General features: G+C 44.6%; 1 protein-coding gene across 3 annotated transcripts in view; it reads left to right on the top strand.

The window, feature by feature from the left end:
• PLEKHM3 (pleckstrin homology domain containing M3) overlaps positions 1–9,604 on the top strand; it is a 95,360-nt gene extending 85,756 nt beyond the window's left edge. For all 3 annotated transcript variants that reach the window (XM_077918415.1, XM_077918425.1, XM_077918417.1), the window contains one exon: positions 4,268–9,604. In XM_077918415.1, the coding sequence (XP_077774541.1) occupies positions 4,268–4,445 (178 nt within the window). In that variant the 3' untranslated portion in view covers positions 4,446–9,604. The remainder of the gene's footprint in view (positions 1–4,267) is intronic.
• The last annotated feature ends 18,143 nt before the right edge of the window (positions 9,605–27,747 follow it).

Genomic DNA, 27,747 nt, shown 5'->3' with positions numbered 1-27,747 from the left:
CTCCACAATGTCATTGTATTTGTGCTCAAAAGGATCTGAGAAAAGGAGAATAAAGGCTTAGCCATAATGAGACTGTTTTGTAAATAAGTGCCATAAAAGGAACACCCTCTTTCCCAACACAGGTGCTTCTCATTGCCCTCAGATGTTAGAGAAGTGGGTGACGCAGCATCGAGCTGTGGCCTGGGCCAGATAAGAAGCAGGTGTTTGATCGCTTGATTGAAATGCTGAGCGGTCTTGCAGCCACAGCCAGGAGATACACCTTTGTAATTTTCCATGGAAGTTAGAGTAGGTTGCAGCTGGGAAAGATTTCAGCTTTTAAGTTTTGCAGGTTCATCTCAGCTTCGTGATTCCTTCTCTCCTTAAGCCGTATAGTGAATTGCACAACACAAAATCAACAGAGTGCTTAAGTGCCATATTTCGTTTTCACTTGTCAGTCCCTTGGGGAGGCTGCAGTTGACTTCACGCATTCCCTTTGTGTATCAGGTCCTCTACCACATGTGCAGGTGGTCCTAAGTGGGCTGGCAGGGCTAGCCAGGACTCACTCTGGTCCACCCCAGCACTGGCAGCTCCTCCTCATTCATCTCACCATCACCCACTACTTCCGCTCTATTCTCTTCCTCTTTGGGCCCAATCTGGAAGTGGGGAGGAAGACAGTAGCTGCAGTCTCTTCTTCCTTACCCAATGAGATGGCATGAGTGGCTGCGGGGAGGGGGGGGCCATTGGGAGCAGGTAAGTAATGTAAATGGCAGCACCAGCAGCAGCAACAACATTTCCTCTACCTCATTGCTGCCACTGGGTCTGAAGAAGGGAGCAAGCAGAAGTGGCAAGGAAGAAGGAGCTGTCCATGTTTGCAAGAAGAGCAGAAAGTAGAGCCATTTCCATTGTCCAGCAGCAATTTGCATGTGTCAGGAGAATCTGGTGTGTGGTGGGCCCTTGCTGGGGCATGGACCTGGGCAGATACCCAGTGATGCCAACCCATGGTGCTCGGCCTGACATCAACGATGTTTTAAGTGTTACGTGTCACTGTGTCAAATATTCACCTGCAAATGCGTATAAGAGCCTTGATTGACTGCAGCTAGCTGATGAGTGTACATTTGGTGGCAAACCACTTTTGGAATGTGTGAAATAATCCTAATAGGAAAGAGAAATCGGACTCGTGAAATGCTGGTTTGCAGTGGGTATTCAGGAACACACATTAAAATCCCGTCAAAATGGGGAAATGTGTGGAACTTGTGGGCTTCATTCCTTGGATATTTGCTTCATCAAGATCCTTGTGTCTTAACAAGTTTTCATCAGAAACTGTTCAGAGGTGTTCCTGGCTTTTCTACACAACCACAACACTGAAACCCACCTCCTTCTCCTGAAAATAAAGCTATGGTAATTAGGTGCAAGGCAGATTCATGGACCCTCTGGCCAATTAGTTGATTTGGATTTCTTGTGTTCATTGTCTCAGCAATTAAGATGTCTGAGCAATTGAAGTGTTACTTCCCAGTCAGAATAGCTCCTGGCAAACAGAGCACAGCAGATCCAATGGATTTTCACAATGCACTTGACTCAAATTTTCAACCTAAGTTATCACCGTTGCCATATATTACTGGAATAGAATTGGGCAAACCAGCCAAAAAAAAAAAAAAAGGTTTGAATTGGCCTTGTGGAACTTCCAGCCCACAAAAGTCACCTTTGGGGAAAGACCAGAACACTACCTGCTTTTTATTAGGAACCTCACGTTTCCCTCCATCTGGGTCACACGAGAACCTGAAAACTGCATTGGAAAGTTGCCGTTTGAGTGCTAACATTGTGGGAAGGAAGCAGTCGTGTTCTCTCCAATCTCTCTGTCACTGTTCTCTCTACCATCAGCTCACCCTTAACACTTTGTCCCACAACCCGTACCTGAAAATCTGTACTAGGTAACAAGTGTTTAGCCTCTAAGAAAGATTTTCAAAAAGCTAAATCCAAATTATTGTGTAACATAGAAGATGGTGACAACTTAGTATAGACCCTATTAGTAAAAATACTAATGAAAAGCCTGGCCAGATAGAAAAGTCTTGGTCTTGTATGTTGGTTCGCTGTTATTTACTGCTGGTTGTGCAGCCAAAATTTTATGCTGCTGTTCCTGGAGGTTACTTTTGGCAATTTTAATGAATTGCACATGCTTTGTGTAAATGGGTTTTTATTATAATGCATTTTTACTTTGGTCTATGATCTTAAATAGGTTTTAAGTCATGGAGAGACCTTTTTGTGTAACAAGCAAGTAACAAGTTCTGCTAATGATGATAATTGATCTGGGACCCAAAGCTCAGCAGCGGAGGCATCAGGCAGGTAGCCCTAGCAAGAGCTACCTGGGACCCCACCAGAGAGAGGTGCCTCTCCTCAGTAGCCATCCTTTTAACTTGTGCTGCCAGAGTTATCCAGAGAAAGACTTCTAATGACCGCAGACTCAAAGAGGGCAAGTTAATGAGGAGCTGCTTTAAAATTAGGGGATTCAATTTGGTAATGGAATTCAGCCTTGTACTGAGCTGAAATGTCCATGTGGTGTTGAAAGACAGACCCGTGTACAACACAGAGCAAAGGTTTGATCTGGATTTTAGCAGGGCATGGGTCACAGTGACCAGGCTGTCTTTGTCCAGGAGGGATTCTCTGTTTGCACTTTTCTGTTTCTGCATGCAACAGTTATCATAGGAAATGTGAAGTTTTCCTGCAAAAGCTTATGCGGCAATGATTCAGTTCGTCCCTAATGAAGGCCACAATTGTATGCATGTTGGGAACCAAATCCCATTAAGCAGTAGGAGTTGTTTCTGAGCAAATAATCTATGAATGGGATTAGGGTGCTATATGCAGCTACTGTTCTGGAATGACTGGATATAAGGTAAAGGTAAAGGTACCCCTGCCCGTACGGGCCAGTCGTGTCCGACTCTAGGGTTGTGCGCCCATCTCACTTAAGAGGCCGGGGGCCAGCGCTGTCCGAAGACACTCCCAGGTCACGTGGCCAGCGTGACAAGCTGCATCTGGCAAGCCAGCGCAGCACACGGATGCCGTTTACCTTCCCACTAGTAAGCGGTCCCTATTTATCTACTTGCACTCGAGGGTGCTTTCGAACTGCTAGGTTGGCAGGCGCTGGGACCGAGCAACGGGAGAGCACCCCGCCGCGGGGATTCGAACCGCTGACCTGACGATCGGCAAGTCCTAGGCGCTGAGGTTTTACCCACAGCGCCACCCGCGTCCCGTAGTGTGGGATAACTGGTTAAAATGAAGAAGCTGATTTATGGAAGGCTTTGGGAGCTAGAAGCGTAAGTGCTGGTGGGATTTTAAGCAAAGCCCGTGAAGAGTGTCATTCATGTCTGCTTTTCCCTGTCCTCCTGCTTGTAATCATCTGTTCCCTTTTATCAAGGAACAAGTTGATTATTGATCATACAGAAGTTTTGGGTGGTGGGTGGGTCTTTTTGTGTTTTGCAACTTTTTCAAATGGCTTGAATGATGTATTTGCTCTTAATTTTGAAATCATCCATCTTCTCTTCTCCCTCCCCGCCCCCTGATTTAATGCATCTGGGTAGCAACGGCAGGTGTGTTTCACTCTTCCATAATCCTGCCGGCGTCCATTTCGACAGAAATTCCTGATAAGCGTTTACATTCTCCAGTTGACTGAGAAGAGTGATCAAAAGAGGGGAAAGGGAGAGGCCATGAATGAATGCAAAATGACACTCTCATCAATCATTGGTCTCCAGCGTTTCCCAAGGAATTGTAAATCACTAACGAAAGGGGAATTAGCTTGATAAAGTCAGCATTAGTGTCAGATGTGGATGATTTAAAATTTCTAAAGGCACAACTGTTTTCTTTGGCTGTCATCTTGGCTCCCACTTGGGTTGCCTGCATGTGCTCCAATCCAGTAAAGAATGGGTAACATGCTTAAGTAATTAAGCTTGTAAAATCTTCCAGAGATTTTGAGATTAAAGGAAATACTAACAGCTGCAACCCTGCATCCGGTCAGGCTGCTTAAATCCCAGTGACTTCATTAACTGCACATAGCATTGTGCCCTAACTGCCTCGCTAAACCACTGCCATAGTGCAACTCAATGTTCCGACGCTATAAGACACCTTCTCACTGGGACTCCACGATGTCTGAGAATCCTCTGAGCGTTTCTCGGTGTGGCTGGCTTTCAGAGGTCAGAATACAGCCAGCACAGAACTTCTTTCCTCTGCACAGTGGGGTGGGGAAGAGAAGCTAGGAACCTACATATTCATATACAAATATCTGATTTTGTTCTCACAGATGTGACAGCTGTGGTGCCGTCTTCCATTCAGAGTGCAAGGTGAAGTCGGTGCCATGCCCCAGGTGTGTGCGAAGGGAGCTTCAGATGAAGCAGAAGTCTTTCTGGAGAAGACTCAACATGGATGAAAGCCTGGAAGAGGCCTGCAACATGTTTGAACTGTCCTATCAGAACACTTGACTCAAAGGAGGAAGCTGGCAACCTGCAGAGATCCCTTTCCTACTGTAGAATGAATGCTTACAAGGCAACGTTCCACTGCCAGGAAGAATCCTTTCCTGCAGAAAGATTGGCTAATATTCACCTTTTCGGTTATTGAATAGCAAGGGCCAATGTTGCTAAGAAGATTGAAGGCAGAACGCGTTCATGAAGTCTAAGGTCAACCAGGTGGTCTAAAGCCAAATGTAGTTTACTTGAAATATTTCCTATTCTCTTTGCATTTATTGTTAGAAATAGAAATATTGTGTGCATTATTTATTATTACGTTTCCAGGTGAACTATTTTGCAGAAATAGCAAAGGTGGCACTGGAACCTAAAGGCCCCAGAGTACTTTGCACAGGAGGCCTATGAGATGTATTTGTGGGGGGTTTTCCAGCTTAGAAGGATGTCTTAGTAAACCGTCCTTAAGACTACATTCCTCTCCCACCTCTCAAAAAGTAAACTCAATTATAGATCCACATCTAGATGACTAGAATAGCAATCCTTGTACGCTATATGAACCAAGTGCTAAATGCTGTTTAGTTCTTGCATTACTGTTCTTGACTGCTGGAACAGCAGCTCATGGTTGTAGAACATGCACAGCTTTACATCTGCACAACATTCCAATCTCCTACTAAGTCAACAATGCAAATCCCTGTGATTTTTCTCACATGTAGCACGATTAAACACCAAAATGCATCTGTTTTGATGTTAAACAATGTACACACTGCTTTGCTGCTGCTTTGGAAGTTGACCACTTTTTCTAAGCACCTTTCTCCACCTTCATACACTTTGAAATGGTGAGCTGAGGGTTTCGCAGGGCCGGGGTCTGCTTCGTCTCTCTCTCTCTGCTGCTCTATCCTTTTGGCTGCAATTTATATGGGGACCCGGAATAGCAGCCTGAGCAATTGCTGGGGACAAATGCTTCAGCGCAGTGAGGAGGCGGCACATCTTGGAATACCTTGGCTGAGAAATTGGGACTTGTGCAGTTTCTAATTCTGCATAAGGAAGTGCATGTACAGAACACGGCACATGGTGGCTGCAGATTGTCAGGTGTGCATCCACACACACTGTGCACACAGCAGATTGTGAATAGCAATGCACTTTCCGTGTGTCTTATGATAGAGATTGGAACTTGCTTCCTTGTCTTTTGCCTGAGGATCCTAGTAATACATAACATTCTGCCCACTTATTCATCTCTCTTTGGAGTGAGGCCCATTAATCCTCCCAGTTCTGTGTATCTGGTACTTAAAGATATGTCAAATGAAGTTTGCGGATGCTGCATTTATTTTGCCCTTATCCAGACCAGTCTTGTGCACCTAGATTCACCTACTGGCAGCTTATGTAAGCTTTCCCAGCCAGATCAATGGAGAATTCCAGCCTTCATTCTTATTGAGTCTGTACATTGAAGGCAGAGAGTCATAAAAAGGTAGCAGAATTTACTGGCACTCATAAATGTTTTCTCTGAGCCTGATTTTGTTTCTTTGTTTTTAGCCACTTTGAGGCTGTGCTCAGAGGTTTATGGTTTATCATTTGAGCAACATGCTTAGGAGAATCTCAGGCTCATGTGCTTCCTACTCACGGAGGAGATTGGAAGCTTCCCCTTTTGGATAACTGCAGTTTGGCCTTTGTTGGTTTGAACAATGGTTTAGTGAAACAAGCCAACTTCACATCTTGGTTGATGCTGCCAACCTGTTTCAGTAAACCAGTTAAGCTTAACCATAGTTTAGGGTTTGGGCGTAAACACTAAACTGAGATTAATCAAAGGTAGCAGCCTGAGGCTTCCCTAGGCTTGTTCCTGTAGCGAGCAGCAGTAAACCTTAGGTTATTATTAGGTCCAAATGCTCACAGTCTCTCAGATCTTTTATTATTCAGTGCAGTTTCTCCATATTTCCTGTTCTTCCTCCAGTGCATATATATTGATGCAAATGTGGTTACTAATTTGTAGGAAGTGCATTGTTCTGTGAAAATGATGCATAGCTGTATTTATACCTACCTGTTAATGCATCCTTCCCTGTGGTACCCTCCGGGTATTTTAGACTACAGGTCCCATCAGGCTCAGTGGTCGGGTGTTTTGGGAGTTCTAGTCTGAAACATCTGGAGAGTACTAGGTTAATCCGGTATCTTATAGATTACAGATTGAAGGCAACAAATATATTTAAAATGGAGGATGCTGAGTAAGCCAAACCTTAACGTGCCTTTTAAACAGGAAATTAAAAACTTCTGTCTGAAACGGGAATTTTATAAATGAGAGGTGTGGGAAGGCTGGTTACATAAGAAATAGCAGGGGTAGGGATATAGAGTGCTTCTGTAGCTAAAAGCTTTAGTGAAAAGAATGGCAGGATCTTGGAGCTGCTGTCCACATTACTTTTCTGTAAGTCACTCCTGCATCTGCATATGTGCACATGTACAAACATGTTATCCTGTGAAACTTGCTCCAGGACACACCTGTAAAATGGTGTCCATTAGTAACATTTTTACTCATTTATTTAAGAGCTCTGCAAATGTATTCAGATACAGGTGTGATACGTGAGAATTGTCCCCTGCTTGAAATATGTGACCTGAGAATCTACCGTAACATGAGAAAGGGGGGGCCCACATCTGAAAACAGTATAATGTTGTTGAAAGGAAAGGAAGGGAATAGCAGCCATTTGTAGAAGGAAATAGCACACACCAGGTAAATTCTTGACTGTGGCACCGTCAACAGCTCCAAAGGCTCTAACCTAACATTGAATTGCCAACTGTTGATGCCACTTGGAAAGACTAACCAAAGTGAATAGGCATGCATCACATTTCACACTGCCTATGGCTTGTTACTGATAGTAGTGGTCTGTCCTTGGTGGACTTTTATGCTGGAGGTGTCCTGTCCACATGGCAGAGAGCAGAATTTTGTTTCTTGTGTTTGCAGCACAATACTATGGGATGCCTCTTCTTTCCCTTGGAAGCTGGGAGCTGGGCAGCAGTCGCCACTGTCACATGGGTTGCAATGGCAGAATAGAATAGGGCAGCGAGGGATGCTTGAGCACTTAATATAAAAAGGTGCACCACAAATCTGCTGTTCTTAAATTCCTGCTTTGTCAGCAGGAACTTTCAGATTCTGTAGCCATGTGTTTCCCAAGCCAAGGACAGTTGCCCTTCTTTCTGAGTCTCTGCATGAGAAAGTGCCAAGTCGTGTTGAGTTTATTGAGTTTCCGTGTTGAGCCCCATTGACTTCCATGCTACGAGGGAAAGGAGTTATTTCAAATTACTGGTTTCCTTAAAACACATTCTAACAGCCTTTAGGAAACATCTCTTCCTACTTTTTATGTAAACTTTTTATTTATTTCTTTTTTCTTTTACTTAGAGTAGCTATGAGCCAATTTGAGACATGGGCAAATTATTGGCTCACAGAAAAGAGGGTAATTTTGAAGCCAGCGTCAACCCCTATGAATAACAAGTCAACATCTTTGGTAGCTTGAGCACAATGTTGAATCCCGCCCAGGGTATTTGAATTTAGCTGGTTACTCTTAAGAAAAGAAGGGCATTAGATTGCATGGGTAGATGAAGGATATCATGGATTAACAAAATATGTGTTTTTAAAAACAATCAGGTGACTAACCATTGAATATGACCATTTCTGTATGGATTTAATTATCAGTGTATTTCATTATTATTTGAGTCAATTGAATTGCAGTAAATATCAACAAACCTTTAAAGGTGTGCTGGTAACACTGATAATTGAAATAGCAATGTTTCCTAAAATTGTGATATACAAAAAATGTCATTATCTAAAGCAGGAGGGAACAACCCGTGACCCTCAGACATCCATGATTTGGGGTGATGTAGTCCAGTAACATTTGTACGGTTGCTCCCCTCACTATCTAAAGTAGGGGTAAGCAACATTCATGTCATGTTTTGATTAACACTTATAAATGGTAACCAAATGTTAAAAAAAGAAGAAATCAATTGAATTGTCTCCCATTTCCTGTCCTGCAAGTTGCTACTTGCCCCTCTGATGAATGCTCCGAATTCATCCAGCTTTTTGCTGATATTATTTATGAAGCTGTTAATCAGTTTATAGTTAGCTCAGCAGCCTTTTCACTAACACAATCCCCCACCCATTGGGTGGTGTTGTGGTTTTTTTTTTTTTTTTTTTTTGAAAAGCTTAATTCCAAATGATCCATGTCACTATTCCACACAGTCCGTGAATTTTTCTGTGTCTTAGAATAATAAAGCTGCTTTTACTTTAGAGGCATTGCAGTTATAGATTGTTAGTATTATTTAACTTTATTTGATCTTAGTATGTTTGTGAATTATCCAGTTAAACGGGTTGTTGGCTAATCCAGCCCAAATAGCTAAATAATTTGGTCTGCTAGCAGCCATCGATTGACTGAATAGTCAATAAAAGCAGAGGATCAGCAAATGGAATGGATGTATCTAATTAACTTAACCTCACATTCTATAATAATTCATTGGTTGGTCAGATTGGCAGTCCAAAACTTCTCATAAAAGTTATTTCATTTGCTTTGGAAGAAATAAGCTGCTCTAAAATTGTGCCCTGCTAAAACAACCCAGTTCCAGTATGAGGAGAAGCTGTACTGAAATGTACTTTTGTAGTGTTTCAGGGATCTAAGTCCATCCCCTGCCTCTTTACTTAACATTCAGCCATTTTACCTACAAACCTGGAAAATGCAAAGCTTTTTCTCCCCAGTTTGAGTGAGGGAAATACAACCAAGCATTATCTAAACCTGACAATTGCTTGTTTATTTCTGGAGATGGTTTGCTATTTTTAATTTTACTTTGTTGTAAGTGTGTGAAACATGTTTGTTTTTTTTAAACTGCAATGGAGCCAACACCTTTGTCAATTACATGTATTGTTTTGTATTGTATGTTTTAAATTATTTGCTATCACGTCAGTGTGCTTAATTTATGAATAATACATGTTATATTATTAGTTCCACTCAAATGAGTTAGATGATGTGTTGATAATGTATCTGGGTTTGATCTCTTACACTGCAGTCCTAACCTCCTCTACAGTGAGGCAGATCCCTTGAGTTCAAAGGCACTTGTTCCCAGGTAAGCCTAAGTGGTCCATAACACATTGCTGAGGGCGACTGACCCCTACTGTACAAAAGGCAACACTCAATAAACAGTTCAATATAAAATGGGTATCTTCACAATAGTCTTTATTGAAAGCATTTAAAGTGCAAGGTGCTTCTTAAACAGCGAGCATGAAATTTAGTTCTTTGAAGTCCCGTTGACTTTAATGAGCAAGATTATAGCGCCTGCTTAGCTCTCCCAATGAAGTCAGTGGGGTTTCAACATGCTTTAACTTTGGGCTGGCCCATGCATACCATCATGGAGAGGGTGGTGCCATTTTGACTTATCCTCAGGCTACAAAATGTCTTGGGCTGCCTCTGCTCCTCTTGTCAGTTCAGTGAATTGCAACCAGTTGCTGGACTCATTTTTGCTTTCCTTCCTGTGGCCATTCCCCCATGTGGAATGAATAAATGCATTGTCAACAATCTAGAAATTCAGCGGATTGTGATACAAATACATTGGCCTCGCCCATCAGCCAGAGAAGAAGCAGATGCAGAGAACTTGCTTTTCATTGCCCTCTACCAGAAAAAAACACACCAAAACTTGGTCCCACAACTGCCAGTTGCCTGGGGTTTGGAGAGCAGGATGCGACTACACTCTGGTTCCGTCAAATAGCTAACGGAGGCTGCACACAGCAAGAACATCCATTGTCGAGAGAAGCAGAAGCTACTCTAATGCTTTCCCCCATCCTTTTTCACTGTTGAGAAGACAGCTTATACCTGAACGAGTGTTTCCACCCCATTGTTCTACCCGGACACTGAGGTCCTCCTCCGAGGGCCTTCTGGCGGTTCCCTCACTGTGAGAAGTGAAGCTACAAGGAACCAGGCAGAGGGCCTTCTCGGTAGTGGTGCCCGCCCTGTGGAACACCCTCCCATCAGAAATATAAAAGGAAATAAAAAACTATCTGACTTTTAGAAGACATCTGAAGGCAGCCCTGTTTAGGGAAGTTTTGAATGTTTGGTGTTTTATCGTGTTTTTAATATTCTGTTGGGAGCCGCCCTGAGTGGCTGTGGAAACCCAGCCAGATGGGCAGGGTGTAAATAATAAATTATTATTAATATACTGAGGAAGACTATCAGTCCTTCATGTCTACAATGAATTGTAGCAGGTCTCCAGATGCTATGGTGTCTGTAGGCAAGTGTTATCTTTTTTCATTGCTGCACAATGCTTAGACTATCAGTCTTTATTAATAACAAGCATTGGGGTTTCCTTTTCCTGGCATCTAGTTGATCCACCAATTGACCGTGGAAGAGGTGGATTTATAGGCTTCTTAATGTCAGGTTTCACTTTGGGAATGATTAGCAAGAGACCTGGTGAACGGCGGAGAAGAGGGGCAGCTGACATTGAAATGGTTGTTTTTGCAGTTTGTTCATAGGCAACCCAAGTTGGTACTCAGTACAGTTAAAAATTCCTACCACCTGATGAGTGTTGATTGAGCCTACTGTGAAAGGAAGTCCTGGTTTTGTTCTGGTTCCTAATAAAAATCCCATTACAGTTGGCATTAAACGAATCCATTGTTTGCAGCAGCTGAGGTTTTTCAGAGGCTTAAAGGATTTGTCAAATGCCCAGTTTTGCACTGACTGGGCTGGGAGGGAGGAATGCACCTCTTCCTGCAAAGCCACAGTGCCACAGATGTGAGTTCTTGCCATGGATTATTCCACTGGCATCTAACCTGTCTCTCCCAAGCCTTTTCACGGGGGAAGGTTTTCCATGGAAGTACAACTTACAGATGCTGTGCATTCAAACTATGCGGGGAAAACCCATTGCAAGAAACAAGAACCATGGCTCAAGGAATCTCTCCAATGCAAGCTTGAACACATGGGCAGAGCTGCATATTGTTGCTCTCCATTCCCAGTGCTGCTGTAACTGAGAGGTAACTATCCTGGTACCCTCCCAGATCTGGGAGCTGGCATCCCACAATATCTAGAGAGGACCAGGGCAAGCCATCCTTTTGCTTTAACTACTTGGACAAAATCAAGGCACAAAGCAGAGTGGTGTGTGCCGCCAGAAAGTACAGAAACAGGGGGCTTGTTGTTCTCCATAACATGGAGAAGAGGAGACAGCGTGCCTCTGTCGAGAAAAGATCAGACTTGCCCTGCAGAATGGCATGGATTGGTTGTCTCTGCATGACCTCTTGAGTGTAAGTGGACCAGAAAAACCCTGAACCACACGATCATTGAAATCTTCTGCAGCAACCTTGCTTCAGATCCGACCACTGTATGTAGCAGATAATGACTGCAAGGGTAAAGCCAGGGCCCTGGCCTTATGGAACGTCCTCCTTCAGGGAGGCCTCCCAAAATGCTGATTTTGCATGCTTTTGAAAAAACACATTTTAAAGTTACTGTTTAGACAGGTGGTTCAAGAATAGCTGTATATTTTAGAGCCTAGCTGTTTACAAGGAAGGCGAAAAGGCTTGCAATTTTTAAAATAACGTTAAGACACCTGCCCCTTGCCACGAGAGGGGAAAGATAGCGTATTAAAAATAATTCAATATTTCACACGCTGTACCATAGCCAGCATCGAGAGAATACTTCTTAACAAGCCTCTCTGAAAAGTAACCTGTTCATAGAAGAACAACAAAAAAGCCATGTGTGATACTCATGGGATGATTCCTCTTCGCTTGCTGTACCTGGCCTTTGTTGCAACTCTTTGCTTCTCATCTTCATAACAAAAATTAGGCTTGGAGAAACATTTTTGAGCAGGCGTAACTGATTTGTCAGAACTTCTCCATACGTGTAATTAACTTGCAGCACTCATTGCATGCAGCGATAGCCTCCAGCTTAGGTGACTTACAAAAAAGATGAGATGAATTCATCTAAGACAGGTGAACCCATCCAGTTACTTGCATTTCCCACTGGGTGGGTTGTGCCCAGCAAGGAGTCCTGGCAAAGTTGCTGCTGCTGCTGCTGTATTGCGTCTTACTGTGGCTCCTCCCTTCCCCCATAGCTGTGCAGTCCTCCACCCCACCTGGCCAAACGGGCACCCTAGACACCTCTGCAGCTAAACATCTCTGTTCAACAACACATTGCCTCTGGTTCCCAATAATGGAACAAACAACAGAGCAAAGCAGTAGCTTCATGTCCCCCTTAGGAGTTGCCCCAAGAGAACTGACAGGCTGCCATTCCCGGCAATTCTATCCCTGGAGATTGTATTATCTTGTTTTTTGTTTTTTTTTGGCAAAAAGCACACGCTTTTCAGAAGTCACTTCCTGGTTTACATGCAACTGAAAACTAAAACTATTTGCGTTCGGCTCTAGAACACCTACTATGATTTCCAGTTCATGGATCTGTTGGGAGGCAAAGTAGCAAGTGGAACTGATTCGAAACATATATGCTTATGGACATGTAGATGCTTATGTAATTTGAATAAGTTTTTTGCATCCCAAAAATTATATTAAAAGGGGGGGACCACTGTTTGTTTTGCTGAATAGAATATGGTCAATTTTGCATGAATCATGTTGCTAAAAAAAGAAAAATGCAGAAAACGAAATCTCAAAGCCAAACTAGACACCTCATGAAGATGAATGCAACATTCCTTGAGTCAGGGAAAGCCACTTCCAGTGGGGCGCATGGGACAGAAGAAGGGGGGGGGCACAAATCCCTTTCCCCACCTACCATTGTCACATTTCGAATTGCTTGCCACACAGCTGAATTCATGCTTTCCCAGAACTGGAATTTATAGTGGTTCACGCAGAAATTGGTGTAGACAGTAATACAATAACAATATGTAATAAAACATCACAACAAGATAATACTAAAATAGTAACAATCAACATTTAACCATTAATTTAGGATACATGAACATTTAAGTGAGCATACAGCTTACCAACAGGTCAGGTTAAAAGAGCCACCGAGCCCTTATGAAGGCTCCTAGGACCCGAAGGGGGCACAAGGCAAATGGGGAAAAGCATTTAAGGAAGGACAAGATGTTAGAAAGCATTGTAGTACAAGGTCCAAAATTTTACGCAGGTGTATGGCAAAAAGATGTGGGTGGCGCTGTGGGTTAAACCACAGAGCCTAGGACTTGCTGATCAGAAGGTTGGCAGTTCGAATCCCCATGACAGGGTGAGCTCCCGTTGCTCGGTCCCTGCTCCTGCCCACCTAGCAGTTCGAAAGCACCTCAAAGTGCAAGTAGATAAATAGGTACTGCTCCGGCGGGAAGGTAAACGGTGTTTCCATGCGCTGCTCTGGTTCGCCAGAAGCAGCTTAGTCATGCTGGCCACATGACCCGGAAGCTGTCTGCGGACAAACACTGGCTCCCTTGGCCAACCCCAGAGTTGGTCACGACTGGACCTAATGGTCAGGGGTCCCTTTACCTTTATGGCAAAAAGAAGTGGTTCACAGCAGTCTTTTCACGGCTGGGTGACAGAAATAATAAGGCAACATTGCCTACATTGTTGTTTTTATGTATATTTCCAGCTTTACATCAAAAAAAAAAATTTACGTGGCACTTACCAGATGTGTCTTCAGATTAGGTCAGAGCACATCTCTCTCTAATTTCCCAACTACAGACACGTCTGGCATAATTTGTGTGATCTGGTGATTACAGATTCTGCTGCGGCTGCTATGGGATCCCAGGACAAAGGGCAACCTGGGAACTGGTCTTGTAAAGGTGGGAACTGGGCAAAGTTTTCAATCAGTCCTGATACTTGGTGAAAATATGTTTCCCTGTACCAGATCATTATTTGCATACACAGAACATTCAATGCTTTGCTCCCTGCATCTCTTGAATGAGGCCAGAGTCTTGGTAGATTAGATGTTCATAAAATATAATTATCTGGGTTATTTCCATTAACTTTCTCTACTACGGAGAGTAGGGTGAGATCTTGCGCAGGTAATATTATGTACTCCCTTTGCCTCTGAATCCCCATTGTGAAATATTTGGAATAGGACAACCTCTTATTGCCTTAAAAAAAAAAAGTCAGCACAGTAGAATTTCCAAGTCTTCCTATGATACAGCCTTCAACAACCTGGTACCCTCCATATGTTTTTGACTACGACTAAAGAGTTATAGCCCAACACACCTGGAAGGCTTAGGCAGGCAATGGCTGGTGTATTACAAAGCTTAATCATTTTGTGATGTACTTTTCAACAACATGTTGTGAATAGGTGCTATTTTTTTAAAAAAAAAAAGTAAATGCCACCAAGTTTTTGATACTTAAAGTCTTTGGAGAGGGCCCTAGAGCTCAGTGGAAGATCACGTGTTTGGCATGCATAACATCTCAAGTTCGGTTTCAAGCACTGGTAGCAAGAGAAGCCCTGTCAGTCAAAGAAGGAGCGAGTGTTGGGTTAAATCTAGCTGTGGCTCAAGGCAGCATCGGCAATAAGGAATAAGCAGATATCAGCCACGACCTTGCTCCTGTCATGCACAACAAGCCACACATAACAAGAAATGGAATCCAGCAAATTCACAATATGGATATGAATGCATATTCACTGCCCATCCAGAACTGCAGTCACTGTGTCCTCATAAGCCTTTGGGGTTCCAGAGTTGGCAGAGTTGAGTGATATGTTTTGCTAAGAGGCATAAAAAGAAGTGTATCGACAACATGGGGTGTTAATTGTACTGTTAAGCAGACACTTGCATCTTTCTAATTAAAGCCACCAGGTGTGTTTTGCTGCCACTGTTCTCTTTTTCAGGGAGAGGGAAGATGTGGTTTTATGGTGCGAGAGCGCAAAAATCCACTTGAATTGCGCAACCAGAGCTCGCTGGTGCACTATTGAATCTGACCCACAATATCACAACCGGCTGGAAGCACCTCAAGTGAATGGAATGAGAATTGTTTCTCTGTGAGATACTGGTCCTGAGGTGTGGGAAACACATTTACAGGTTACTTCTTCCCCAAATACGTTCCTGTAGGGAAAACAGATCTGTGCCAAAAGGTTCATGTGGAAATCATTTGCGAAGCATTCGCTCCTTTTACACCTGCATGCGCCGCTACCTTCTCCTCAAGTTTTCTTGACAGAATAACGCCCCCATGCAGAAAAGAGAGAATGTCGATTTATGTGTCGTTACCACCACGCCTTGCTTCACATTACCCCCCTACCAAAATGATTTAATTCTTTTTCTGACCCAAACAAAATAACCTCATGTCTTGCAAAGTGTTGCTCTCCCTCCAGCCCATACCTTTCTCTGCCTCTCTCTCCCCTTCCTTCCTTCCTTCCTTTCTTTATTTTATCTTATTTTTTATTATTTAGTGGGCTTGCTGATTAGAAAAGAACCAAGCTCCCCCCCCCCTTACAATCCCTTCCTCCCCCAACAGCACGATTGTCACTGCCAATTAGTACATTGTTAGGGCGCATAATGGCGCTGTAGCTGGGGGAACGGGACGCTTTTGTGCGTCTCCAGTCGGCCGTGGGGGCAGTCAAGATTCATTTAGGGCCTTACACAACATGGACAAAAAAAGAGAGGAAAAGTAAAGAAGGTGGGGGGGGCGGAAAGAGGCATCTGAAGAAAATGGGGGTGAAGGAGGGGAGGGAAGAATGAGGGGAGGGGGGACAACTAATATGGGAAAAGACGTGGGGGAGAAGTCTGCTATTCAAGGGGTAGGCCAGCCCCATGAAAGGCCCAAGAGGTAGCATCTCATTGAAGGCTCCCCATTGGAACACAAAAGGGAACTAGAGCTTAATAGTAATTAGTGGACTAACTGTGCAAAGAACATTGTGCCTCTTTAGCAGATTGTTCCAACTTTTCCTCCTCTCTCTGCTCTGCGAGAAAAGGGCGGCCTGCGGAGAGGAGAGTGAAAAGAAGCGAAACGGGGGCTTGGAGGCAGCCAGAGGCACTCCATTCCCGGGGCCCATTTGGCCGCGACCTATTCAGACCTACTTTTTTGACAGGTAAATTGGATTTTATTCTCTCCGAAATCTTGGGGCCAATTACGCAAGTGGAGACTTTGGCACGGTGGTGACATCCGGGGGTCTGATTTTGGGGAGTCAATGTTTTCCTTGTTTCGGGAATCTTTAAAAGGTCCCCATCTCTCCCCCCCATTATTATTATTATTATTATTATTATTATTATTATTATTGCAGTCAATGTGTCAGCACGTTTTGCAAGGCTACATTGGCGACTCGGCGTTCAGCCAAAACTTCTGGACACTTTTAGCGCCCCTTGATTTAAGGGGTGGGGGGAGTTGTGCAGCACGAGCGCAGCTCTCACCCGCTGAAGTCGGTGGGGCTCCACACAGTGCTTTGCTTCCGCTCACCCTAAAATGCTTCTTTCTCTCTGTCCATCCCCAGAGAGGGAGGCTCTGGGTGAGATCTGAAATCATGGTAGCCGCTGCCAGCCTTGATCTTGGATTAATGTTGAACTTGCCTCTCTCTGCCAGTGCAGAGCTCCCTTCAGGTGCAAGAGAAAGTCTTCCAGTCACCTTTTCATTTAGGAGACAGGTGGCAGCTGGTGGGCCCTGGCTCCACCTGAAGCAAAGCGTTCGCCTTGTCTCACGGCAGGGCCAGCCCTGCTCCCCTTGGGGTAGCCCTGTGCCTCCTCCCATTCTTGATAAGCCCAAGATAAGATTATCATTGCAAGCGTGTCTTTGCAGAACAAGCAGCCTGCCAGGTGACGGCACTTTGGAGGCTGGATTGTTTGGGGCAGAGAGATTTCGTTGTTTCTTCCCCATCGGCCCACCTTGTCAAAAGTAAAGCTGAAGGCCAGTAGGAACTTTACATTATATAATAATCATTGTCATTTAGTGAAAATACAAACGGGCATTAGTCTTGATCATCCAGAAGAAGAGTTTGGATTTGATATCCCGCTTTATCTCTACCCGAAGGAGTCTCAAAGCGGCTCACATTCTCCTTTCCCTTCCTCCCCCACAACAAACACTCTGTGAGGTGAGTGGGGCTGAAAGACTTCAGAGAAGTGTGACTGGCCCAAGGTCACCCAGCAGCTGCATGTGGAGGAGCGGAGACGCGAACCCGGTTCCCCAGATTGCGAGTCCACTGCTCCTAACCACTACACCACACTGGCTCTCCCGAAAAGCGTGACGCATGCTTTTACTCAGAGGAAACCCATTTACATGAATGGACCTAGCTTAGCCATGTTCATTCATATCAATGGAACTACTCTGAGTTAAACGTAGTTGGCTACTACTAGTAGTTTTTTTTTATGCTTCCCACTTCCCTGAGTGGTAGGAAGTTCTAGGGCAGCCTGTGCCCCTTGCAAAGAAAGTTTACTGGGGACATGGAGGCTTATTTGTAATATTTTTATTTACAATAATGTAAATTGAATAGATGGAGTACCCTCACTGTGAGAAGTGAAGTTAAGAAGGAACCAGGCAGAGGGCCTTCTCAGCAGTGGCTCCGAACTACAGAACTTTTAGAAGATATCTGAAGGCAGCCCTGTATCGGGAAGGTTTTCATGCTTGGCATTTTATTATGTTTTTATATGTGCTGGAAGCCGCTCAGAGTGGCTCAGGAGACCCAGCCAGGTGGGCAGGGTATAAATAATAACATTATTATTATTAATTATTAGGCAAACACACAGGGTTAGGGTTTCGGCCACATCAACTCCTCCATAAGTAAACAACACACAGGCAGCCAATGCCCAAAATTCAGGACTCCTGTCTTATTTATTGACTACCTTCCAACTCCTAAAACAGGCCAGATCCAATCTCCTTCCCCCTTGCAAGGCCAAGTTAGACAGATGGGCAGGGCCTCACACTTGTTAGTCACCTGACACCCCAATAGTGTCAGGTGGCCTGCTTTTGCACAGGCAACCAGCTGATCATCAGAACTTGCAAAATGTCACCCGTGGCACTTTGCAAGTCCCAGCAATCAGCTGACAGTCAAAGCACCTTGCACACGGCCTGGCAGGTGATGAGGTCTGCAGGTCTCCTTCTGTCCAGATGTGCTTTTGCCTGACATCATATATGACCTCAGATGTAGGGCTTGGTGGGTGTGGGCTGGTCAAAATGGCCTCGCAAGCCAATTGGGAAGGCCTGGAGGACCTAACTAGACTTGCCTGCCCAGGCAAGCCACAAGCCATGAAAAGGCATCAGCGTTAGTCTCCAGTCCAGGGCCTATGAAGAGAGTGTCTTAAGCATCTATCTGTACAAGGAATCAAGGCAAAAAAAAAAAGACTGCCTATGATTTGATGGTTATAACACAGTGCGTTATACACTGTTTGGATCCAAACTACAAGAAAGAAGATTCCACCTAAACATTAGGAAGAACTTCCTGACAGTAAGAGCTGTTCGACAGTGGAATTTGCTGCCAAGGAGTGTGGTGGAGTCTCCTTCTTTGGAGGTCTTTAAGCAGAGGCTTGACAACCATATGTCAGGAGTGCTCTGATGGTGTTTCCTGCTTGGCAGGGGGTTGGACTCGATGGCCCTTGTGGTCTCTTCCAACTCTATGATTCTATGATTCTATGATATGATTAAATCTCTGAGGAGGCCCATTGAAGATAGCTAACTTGAAGCTATCTATTCCAACAGGTCTACTTGGAGTATCTCTTGGTTGGATGCAGCCTAACAGATTTCAGCCGTCTGGCCACAATCCTAAAAGGCATCTGTGCTAACACAACTCTTGAATATCAGCTTATTTTAAGTAAATAATGCATGTTCCCTTTAAAAAAAAATGTTTTTAAGTACACAATAGCTTCTAACACAAAGGGCCCTAATTGATTTGAAGGACCCATTTATATTCTGTTGAATAAATGAGAGGGAAGGGAGAAAGTTATTTCACATGCGCTTGCATAATTCACAGACTCATAGTCCATAATAGATAGATATTTACACAACAAATACTAAATGACTTTCCTTGACCTAAAATCATTCATCATGGCTGTTTCTCAAACGGGACGTCACTTTACTGTTTTAGAAAAGCGATGCTTAACCAAACACGCTTGTGCTCACATGTACAGCCCTGACATTTTGCAATAAGTCACATCTGACAGTCCAAAAGTAGAGAAGGGGAGATTCAGACTGCAAAGACTGGAGGCAGAAAACAAAGAGCTTGCTTACCGTCTACAAAACACCACCGTAGTTTGGAGTAAATCAGTGACTGCAGTTCAGGTGGAGAACCTCTTCCAGTCTGAGGACCACATTTCTTTTTGGAAAGTTTTCCAGGAGCCATGTGCTTTGGGGGGGGGGGGCAGAGGGAAAAGTGGGGTGAGGCAACAAACGTGAACTTTGGACACTAGGCTAGTTTGCACACAAATTCAGACACCCCTTTCGACCCTCCATCCCGGGGAGTGAGAAGCGCTATCGGAGTTCAGGAACACTTCCCTCCAAGCAAAGATACTCAAAGTATAAAGTTACCAGATTTTTTTCAATGAATCTGGGGACACTTCGATTAATTAATTAATTACTACACATTCGGGACGTTTATGCTGCAGCGATGGCGGTGGCAGAGAGGAGGCCACCGCCTTGACCTCAACTGCCACGTTTCCCCTTCCTTCGAGGCCTCTACCTCCTTTCTCCATGAGCCTGGGCAGCCCCTGAGTTGGTGGTGGTGGTGGGGAAGTGGTCTGCAGTGGGTCAGACATGGAAGGCAGAGAAGGAGGGCCAAGAGCGGCTGTGAGGCTCGGGCAGTGCGATGCCTCCCATCAAAGCAGCCCCAATCCCATTCCTACTTGTGTGCAAGCAGGAGGAGGTGGAGATCCCTCAGCTAGGAAGGGAGGCTTCCCGTTGCCTAACTGAGAGATCCCTGCCCCCTCCTGCTTGCACGCAAGCGCTGATAGGCAGCGTGAACTTGCGCTGTGCTCTGAAGGCTTCAGGGATAGCCGCCATAGCCGCGCATGGCTTCCTCTTTAGCCCAGCGCAGCCTCTCTCAGCTGGAGAGGTTGCGCGCGGCTAAAGAGGAAGCCAAGACAGCCAGCGGGATGGATCCGGCTCGCTGTCTTGGCTTGTTTGCTCTATGGGGCTGGGGGTGGGGGAATCCGGGCTTCCCCCGGCAGCCCCAGTAGCTTTGGGGCTGGGGGGGGGGAATAAGATTTTTTTTTTCTTGATTTCCCCCTCTAAAAACTAGGTGCGCCTTATGGAGCGAAAAATATGGCATGTGGGGTATAAATAGTAAAATTATCATTATGGGATGGGACATCCCTATTTTCATCAGAGAAATGTTGGAGGGTAGGAAAGCAGGGGTGGTGAGGGTAATGAATCATAGAAGCTGGAAGGGACCCCAGGGTCATCTAGTCCAACCCCTTGAATTGCAGAAATCTCAACACACAGCCCCCCCCCTCCAATCTGAAACCATCCTGGCAGTGGCAAACCTACAGTTTGGGGACCCTGAAGCTTGAACTGTTATGGGGGCACCTTCACAAAGAGCAACAAAGCCTGGGTAACCAGGGTTACCTTCTTCACTGGTGTTGTTCCATGGCAGAAGTCCACTATATAAGGAACAAAAGAAGAAAAGGCACACTAGCCTGGGAACTTCCTCTCGGCCCAGAACATTGGAGGCTATACACCACACCCCTCAACAGTATTTATAGGAACTCAAACACTGAGATCCTGCTCTGTTCCAGTAACAAGAAGCCGAAAGCACCAGCCTGAAGATGACGAGTGAGACCTCGTCGAAACGTCGCCTAGACACCCCAACTTTTACACGGGAAGACACCCGAGGACACCAAAACCTGCATATATATATATATATATATATATATATATATATATATATATATAAACTACTACATCTCAGATTTTGATTAAAATTTGCTGCGCTGAATTATCTCATATTACATTAAGCACTGTTTTTTCTGGTTTTTCTAGTAATATATGTTCAGTTTCATCATATGGAAATGTGAATCGTCCTGGAAAATGCAGATATAAACTCAGTTCAATTGCTAGTGGAACGTGTTTACTGGAGGAAGCATTTTTGCTCCTTTCTCCAAGTTATCTGATGAATTGCTGAATAAAGGTGCAGTAGTGTGTGTGCTGACGCGGGTGGCGCTGTGGGTTAAACCACAGAGCCTAGGACTTGCCAATCAGAAGGTCGGTGGTTTAAATCCCCGCGATGGGGTGAGCTCCCGTTGCTCGGTCCCTGCTCCTGCCAACCTAGCAGTTCAAAAGCACGTCAAAGTGCAAGTAGATAAATAGGTACCGCTCCAGCGGGAAGGTAAACGGCGTTTCCGTGCGCTGCTCTGGTTCACCAGAAGCGGCTTAGTCATGCTGGCCACATGACCTGGAAGCTGTACGCTGGCTCCCTCGGCCAATAAAGCGAGATGAGTGCCGCAACCCCAGAGTCGGCCACAACTGGACCTAATGGTCAGGGGTCCCTTTACCTTTACCTTTAGTGTGTGTGCTTGCTTTAGATATAGCAACAGTTTGGGGCATTAATTAGGCTCTGCACTTACTTTCTGGTCCCTGCAAAGGCTGCTGCTATGGGAGGGGTGGGTGAGTTAAATCAGTTTAGGATAAAGTACTAAGGAAGATTATTAGGTCTGATTCACACATGCAGGCAGATGGATGGGTATCTCTTCCTGGCGCAACCTGACGGGTGGTTCAAATTCCGGGTGACAACTTTCCAGGGAAAAGGGAAAAGCATCACCTGGAAAAAAATTGGACAAAATTTGCAATTGCTCATTTAAATGGATACCAACTTAGAAATATATTCAGTACCATACACCTGTGCACAGGTGACCTGACTGCTGTGGTTGAGTCCTTGCATTCCCTTCTTAGGGGTCTTTATCTTTAAGATGGACTTAGACCAGGCAGCCCTTCCAACAGAGGACTCCCTCAAATGGAGGGCCATCCTCTGTCTGTCCTCTGACGGCTCTCCAAAGAGATGACAATGCTGAAATAAAGCAAGAGACCTTATTCTCATCTCAAGCTGTCCGTGTGAAGAACAGCTACCACACACTCTAGCAATGTCCATCCTTTTTATTAGTATTTTAAGGACAGCTCTTTCTTAAAGCGCAGCACAGTGACTAAGTATGTTGAACTTGTGCTCCCTGTTTCTCCTTTCCTTTCTCAGCTTTTAGTTCTACCTATCTGGCTTTCTTTTGGCATCATTTTTTTGTTTTACGTTACCTTGAGACATTTTTTTGAAGAATTAATTGCAAATGCAATTAATAATCAAAACCATACGAATAAAAAAACCACAACGTTTCTGGCTGATATTATTTTTTGCCGTTCCCATGAACTTACCAGGTGGCCTTAAGAAAGCCACAATCTCCAAGCCTCGGTACTTTGTCTCCAGCAGGGGAGCGATGACACCGATCTCCCTTACACAGGCATTGTAAGGATTACAGAAACAATATTTGTGTAGTGCTTGTACGTGCAGGGAGCAGTATACAAATACTTCGTTTTATTGTTTACGGTGGCAGGAGAACACCGATGGAAACACAGAGGGCGCTCAGGGGAACATGCAGCTGACGTTGTGCTCCAAACAGCACTGCCAGACAGCTATTTGAGGGTGTGGGTACTGCTGATGGAACAATTCTAGCCCGAACTCCCTAGTGTGCCAGTGTAAGAATCTGCATCCTCACAATTCCTTCTAATTTCAGATTTGGGTAATCTGGTGCCTATCAATTTGGAAGCGGAAATAGTCGCATCACAAAATAAGGTTGTGGTTTCTGCGTACTTAGGGTGCACAGAAGAACCTGACTAACTTTGTAATGAAAAACACATTTGGGGGGGACGGGACCTCAAATTAATGGTCCCAGAAGGGCTTGTGCTTAGTGACTTCAAGGACCTATGGAATGTTAAAGTAAGTTGAGACATGGAATGTTGAGGGCGTCTTTCATTTCCCCCCAAGGAAAATGGAAGCAGGGAATTGGCTTACTTGAGGCTCAGACAGCTTATAGTATCCTGACAGAGGTGTGGATTAGGGGTGGGTGGGCAGATGTCTTTAAAAAGCCCCTCCTTGAAGCACACATGGATGTTTCAAGTGACGGGAAAGGGCTTGATTCTAGGCACAGGGAGAGTCAATGCTGCTGATTCACTGGGTCAAAAAATATATGAGAATAAAAATCTGGTTCACACCCACCCACCCCAACCATGCTATGAAATACAAATCAGGCAGCCAAAAATGCAAGGAAATTAAGCAAAGGGAACTGTAGTACTTGGATGAAGAACAGTATATAAATTTAATAAATAATAATTTAATAGATAAAAGAAGCAAAAGCTGTTTTGTGTATTAAATGTGAACATGCAAGAGAAATTGACTTCAATAAAGCTTCAAATGGAATTTGTCTATTTATAAAAACATTTGCAATTCCTTGGCCCATTAGAAAACACACACCAAATAATCAAATTGATCATCAAATTGTTGATGCTTGCATAAAGCCTGGTGCTATGCTTTGAAGGCCATATAATCAGCTGATTGTCTGGACTTCAAAATGCCCTGCACATCTCTTTTTTAAAAAAAATTAAAATTGTTTTCACTTATAAGTATTTCAATAGTTTTACAATCATTCTAACATTTAAAAACTTCTTCCTTCCTTCTCTTTCTGCATTTCCTTAAATTTGTTTTACATTCCCTGCATAGCCTAATTTAACTTATTCTTTTATTCATCTACTTTAAATAGATATTCTTACGAAACTGCAGGTTATTACAATAATCCTGCCAATGTCCTTATCTGTTTACCATTTGTCTGTAGACATTCAATAAACCATTTCCATTCTTTTAGCCCTGCATATCTCTCTGCAAGCCCAGGATTTTGCAGGGGCCACTTATCAGTTGACCAGTGGTGCCTGCAAGGTCCTGCAGCTGGGCATGGCTTGGCCAAAGCGACCTCATTAGTCCCACAGGTCAGAGATGCCACACTCTGGCTACAGCTAAGGAAAACCAGAGCCAAGAGTGCCAGCCCTCCCTCACTGCTTTCATAGAAGACCACCAGCTTCTATGAGTGACAGACAAATCACAGCCTTCCATGTTCCATTACCCATGTTGCCACTGAAAGGCCTCTAAAAATGGCATTAGTCAAGGTGGGTAATTGAGGTACCAAATCCAGCTCTCCAGCAGGAAAACTCTCCAGTAGGATTGGTTTGGTGCTGAATTGTCATCGCAGTTTCGTAGAATGCTAATTTCGTTAGCCACTTTGAGCCAGCTGCCAACAAAAGGCAAGGATATAAGTCTAAAGGAGAAGCAAAGAAGAAAGAAATAACAGGGTTGTGGCCACCCACCTGAGGTGTCCAATCGCATGCCATTCCCTGGCAACAATTGAGTATTGAAGTAAGCAGTTTCCATCATACATGAAATATGCAAAATAGCTAAGCAAGTATTAGAAGTCACCCCAGAACTGGCCCTACTAAACATCTCCCAAGACAATAATGCCCACTCACAACACAAAGAACTCATAACCCACCTACTCTTAGCAGCCAGAAGCATCATAGCCAGACACTGGAGAGAGCTGTCAGGAGTAAGCATGGACCAGGCATGGCCAAACTTGGCCCTCCAGCTGTTTTGGGACTACAACTCCCACCATCTCTAGCTAACAGGATCAGTGGTCAGGGATTATGGGAATTGTAGTCCCAAAACAGCTGGAGGATCAAGTTTGGCCACTACTGGCATAGACCAATGGTACCAAATAGTATGGGAAACAGCCTTATTAGAAAAACTAACCAATAAACTGAAGGAGCGTCTCCACCTCCATCGTTCTACCCAGGCACTGTGGTCCAGCACCGACGGCTTTCTGGTAGTTCCCTCGCTGTGAGAAGCCAAGTTACAGGGAACCAGGTAGAGGGCCTTCTAGGTAGTGGCACCCACCCTGTGGAACGCCCTCCCACCAGATGTCAAAGAGAAAAATAACTACCAAACCTTTAGAAGACATCTGAAGGCAGCCATGTTTAGGGAAGCTTTTAATGTTTAATAGGTTATTGTATTTTAGTGTTTTATTGGAAGCCGCCCAGAGTGGCTGGGGAAACCCAGCCAGATGGGCGGGGTATAAATAATAAATTATTATTATTATTATTAACTGACACAGGGATAAATAGAAGAAGATGCCTTCACCCCGGTTTGGTTCCCCTTTATCACATACACAGCCCAACAAGACAACTACAAGAACCCGCCAACAGCATTCGAATCAAGCTGGCCAACCTGATCCAAACACACCCACACAAACACACCCACACACACACCCCATTCACACACAAAAACAAATTTCACTACAGCCAACCAAAGACAACCAACCACACCCTAGGCCACCTCCAACCTCTCTCACCACCAAAGGAATACAAGCGAATAGGAAAGAGAACCCGCACAAGCAACACTGACACAAAAACCCCACACATACACCAAGAAGAAAAATTGAAGCATTGCCACCTGACCCCACCCCACTCATCATTCCCCCTTCCCCCTCTTTCCCCCTTTTCTTCCTAACATAACATTGTTTGTAACACTAATGCAGTGGCGTAGCGTGGCGGGTGCAGGGGGGGCCGGCCGCACCGGGCGCAACATCAGGGGGTAGGGTTCGGGGGCGCAAATCCACGGGTTCGGGGGCGCAAATCCACGGGTTAGGGGGCGCAAATTACTTGCCTTGCCCCGGGTGCTGACAACCCACGCTACGCCACTGCACTAATGTCTCACAACCAATGGAACTGATCTGTAGAAAACACAACTTGAAAAAACAGACAATGCAAGTAGAACTAATAAATATTATTTATATAAAAGGTGAAGGAACAGCAACTGCTACCCAGGCTCTACCTTAAGAAAATCTTCTTAAGATTATAGAATCGTAGAATTGTAGAGTTGGAAGGCACCATGAAGGCCATCTAGTCCAACCCCCTGCCAAGCAGGAATCTCAACTGAGCAAGCATGATAGATGGCCAGCAAGAACACTCTCTACATCTGATAAAACAAAGTTCCTGTTAAGAAGTACTATACACACCAAACAAACAAACAAAGTAAGCAGTTTCCATGTCACTGAAAACAGATTGTGGGTTTCAGCTGGGATAAGCCCTTGCTCATTTCGGCCCCGCCCAACAATGGCTGTGTCCTTGTCTTAGGGTTTGTGTGTGTGTGTGTGTAAAATATTAACTGTGGCAGGAGTTAAGAAATGTCACCACACACACTTTCCCTCACCCCCTTGCTTATTCCTTTGTCTTTCCTGAAGTGTGGCTTAGTTTTCTAAAATCTAAGGCAGCAGTACACAGAAGTTAGAGCTGGATCAACTGGGAGATTTGCTGAAGATACGCAAGGATTTCTGACTCCTGGCTGTTTAATAATCTCCCTTTGACCCTTCCCTGATAAAGAATGGTACCATCCGAGGATATAGAAGTGTTCTGCATTATGAATGAATGATCATTTGCCAAGGAGGTTTCAAAGGGAGACTTCAGGGTGTATCAGTTGAATTAAATCTAGTACTGATGTTTGATTCTATTCATTTGGTCTAAATAGAGATAACAGTTTCTTGTCCCACTTAGCATGCTAAGATGATTATGCTATCACCAGTTACTGCTATTGTAAAAGGCAGGGGTCACCTGCGGGTGCCTGCAAAGGCTTTCACAGGTGCCCCAGATAATGAGTTTTTTGTTTTTTTAAAAAAAGTAAGTCTCAAACCCTCCTAGGAAGAGAATTGTGGGGCAAAATGTGCAGGTACCTTCTCTGTGAAATTCAACTGTGTGTGAGGTGACCATTTTTCCTAGGACTGTTGTCATTAGACAACATAAGTGTGTGTGTGTGTGTGTGTGTGTGTGTGTGTGTAATCAATATTGTGTTATCTCCACAATCAAGACTAGCAGGACATACCTGACGTGGGGCTACCTTTGAAGGTGACCCGGAAACTACAACTAATCCAGAATGTGGCAGCTAGAGACTTCCGGGTTGGCGCCATCGCCGAATGGCGGACTCCCTCCGAGCTCCGGAGGGAGCCTGCTCGGCAGGGGCTGGGTCCTACCGCACCGGCGATGCGGGGACCCTTAAAAACCACGGCCACGGAGGCCGTGGACATGGAGACTCGGCTGGCACCGCTAGCGCCCTCCCGACTCGTGAAGGAGCCTTTTTAAAGGCTACGGATCGGGTGCCGGGGAGAAGCGTGGTGCCTTGAGTCCTTCGCTATCCCTGCCGAGCGAAGCCGCATGCCATCCGGCGGAGAGCGCTGACTTCTTCCATTGAGAATTCGGACTTTTAACAACAACCCGTGAGTAATTTGGAAACCGGGTTTAAAAGGAGAAAAAAAGAAATTTTTTTCGGATTTGATACGATCGGGGGGGGGATCCAAAAAGGAAGTCAGTCCCCCTCCCTATTGTAAACCTTCCAAAACAAGGACTGGGAAACCAAGGTCTAAAAAGAATTGTATTAAACTAAGAATTCCACGATGGGAAACTACAAGA

The sequence above is a fragment of the Podarcis muralis genome, chromosome 1 (genome assembly GCF_964188315.1).
Source record: "Podarcis muralis chromosome 1, rPodMur119.hap1.1, whole genome shotgun sequence".
NCBI lineage: Eukaryota > Metazoa > Chordata > Lepidosauria > Squamata > Lacertidae > Podarcis > Podarcis muralis.
Note: the sequence above shows the minus strand (reverse complement) of the source record. Positions and strands in the feature narration are given on the sequence as shown.